General features: G+C 54.0%; 1 protein-coding gene across 1 annotated transcript in view; it reads left to right on the forward strand.

Annotated features, from left to right (window-relative positions):
- The window catches only part of ASAP2 (ArfGAP with SH3 domain, ankyrin repeat and PH domain 2), a 210861-nt gene that overhangs the window by 170763 nt on the left and 38601 nt on the right, over positions 1 to 1497 (forward strand). Inside the window, exon 22 of the mRNA XM_019520660.1 lies at positions 1304 to 1493. Coding sequence (XP_019376205.1) covers positions 1304 to 1493 — 190 coding nt within the window. The remainder of the gene's footprint in view (positions 1 to 1303; positions 1494 to 1497) is intronic.

A 1497-nucleotide genomic window follows, 5' to 3' on the forward strand; every position in this document is an offset into this window, starting at 1 on the left:
GGCTCATGGTGAGTCCCTCAGTCCTGCCTGGCCCAGGCATGCAGCAAGGCTAGGGCAGTGTGGTAGCCATACTCCTTTTCCTGGTAACCCCTGTGGCAGTGGTTCTTTCTGGCTGCTGCTGCCAGCCCCAGCCCCACTGCCCAGGCATCCCAGCCCATCTGCCCTGAACCCACTGCCTGGGACAGGACCTGTGCAAGCAGGGCAGCTGGGGTGGAACCATGAGCTGGTGGGGAGCAGCAACTCAGAGCAAGATGAGCAGGCAGGGCCTGCGAGTGCCCAGAATTATGGGGCGGTTACAGTGTGGGGTTGGGGCCTGGAGCAAAGCTGGGTTGTGCGGGCAGAGGTGTTCAGAGACTGGACAGTGCAGGACTGGGGCAGAGCCATGATCACCACCCCAAGACTGCTCTGGACACAGTTTCCCACCCCTGTGGGGCTAGAGCAGAGCCCTGGTTCTGCAGGCTGGGATTTGTGGGGAGCACATTGTGGCTCTGCCCTGATCCCAGCCTCATGCTTTTTCTGCCCTGTGAACCTGGGGTCTCCACGGAGATTGGCTGGGACCCGTGTGGGCAGGGCTCTCAGCCAGGGAACTGGGATGGGGCTGGCAGGGTGTGGCATCCAGGAGTGAGAGGGGTGGTTTGAGCCAAGGAGACCCTGGGATTGCAGGGCAGTGACAGTGCAAGGCCAGGGCCCAGGGTAGAGCTGCAGTCCGCTCCCTACATGCCCCTGCCTGTGGAACCAGCGCCTGTCACAGGGGCATGCAGGCAGTAGATTGCAGCTCTGCCCTGGGCCCCAGCCCCATGCTGTCACTGCTTTGCGAGCCCACCCTGTGATCCTGGCCTCACCCCATACATCCTGTTCCTGAACACTGCTTCTGAACACCGCTCCCTGCCCACCTGCAGCCCTATCCCACAAAGGGAGTTTTGGTGAGTTATTGTGTGGGAGGGAGCTGGCACAGCTTAGCAAAACTCCCTATGTGGCACATGGGGGCCCAAATAATTGCCCACCCGTGGTCTACAAAGCCCTGAAAGAAGGTTCCCTTTAGGGTGCAGCGCTCCTTTTCAGATACCAGGTGATTCTGCTGTGCTCTGTCTGTACGCTTGCCTTCAGCTTCTTTTTGACCACGGAGCTACAATCAAGCTCTGGTTGCTCGGTGATTTTTATGGATAGCTGAATCTTTTTTATGGATTTTAGACGGGCATATTTAACCTGAATTTCTACTGACTGTGCTTAAATGTATAGACAGTTGGTAACTCTGGAACATATCCTGTTAAAATGTTTAAAAGTAAATTATGTTTAATTTCAGGAATGCAAGAAAAGATTATATTACTGCCAAGTATATTGAGAGAAAATATGCAAGGAAGAAGCATGCTGACAATGCAGCTAAACTGCATGCTCTTTGTGAAGCGGTCAAAACAAGAGATATTTTTGGATTGGTTCAAGTATATGCTGATGGTGTGGATCTGACAGAAAAAATTCCACTAGCCAATGGACATGTAA

The sequence above is a fragment of the Gavialis gangeticus genome, unplaced genomic scaffold (genome assembly GCF_001723915.1).
Source record: "Gavialis gangeticus isolate Ggan-Ray unplaced genomic scaffold, GavGan_comp1, whole genome shotgun sequence".
Taxonomy (NCBI): domain Eukaryota; kingdom Metazoa; phylum Chordata; order Crocodylia; family Gavialidae; genus Gavialis; species Gavialis gangeticus.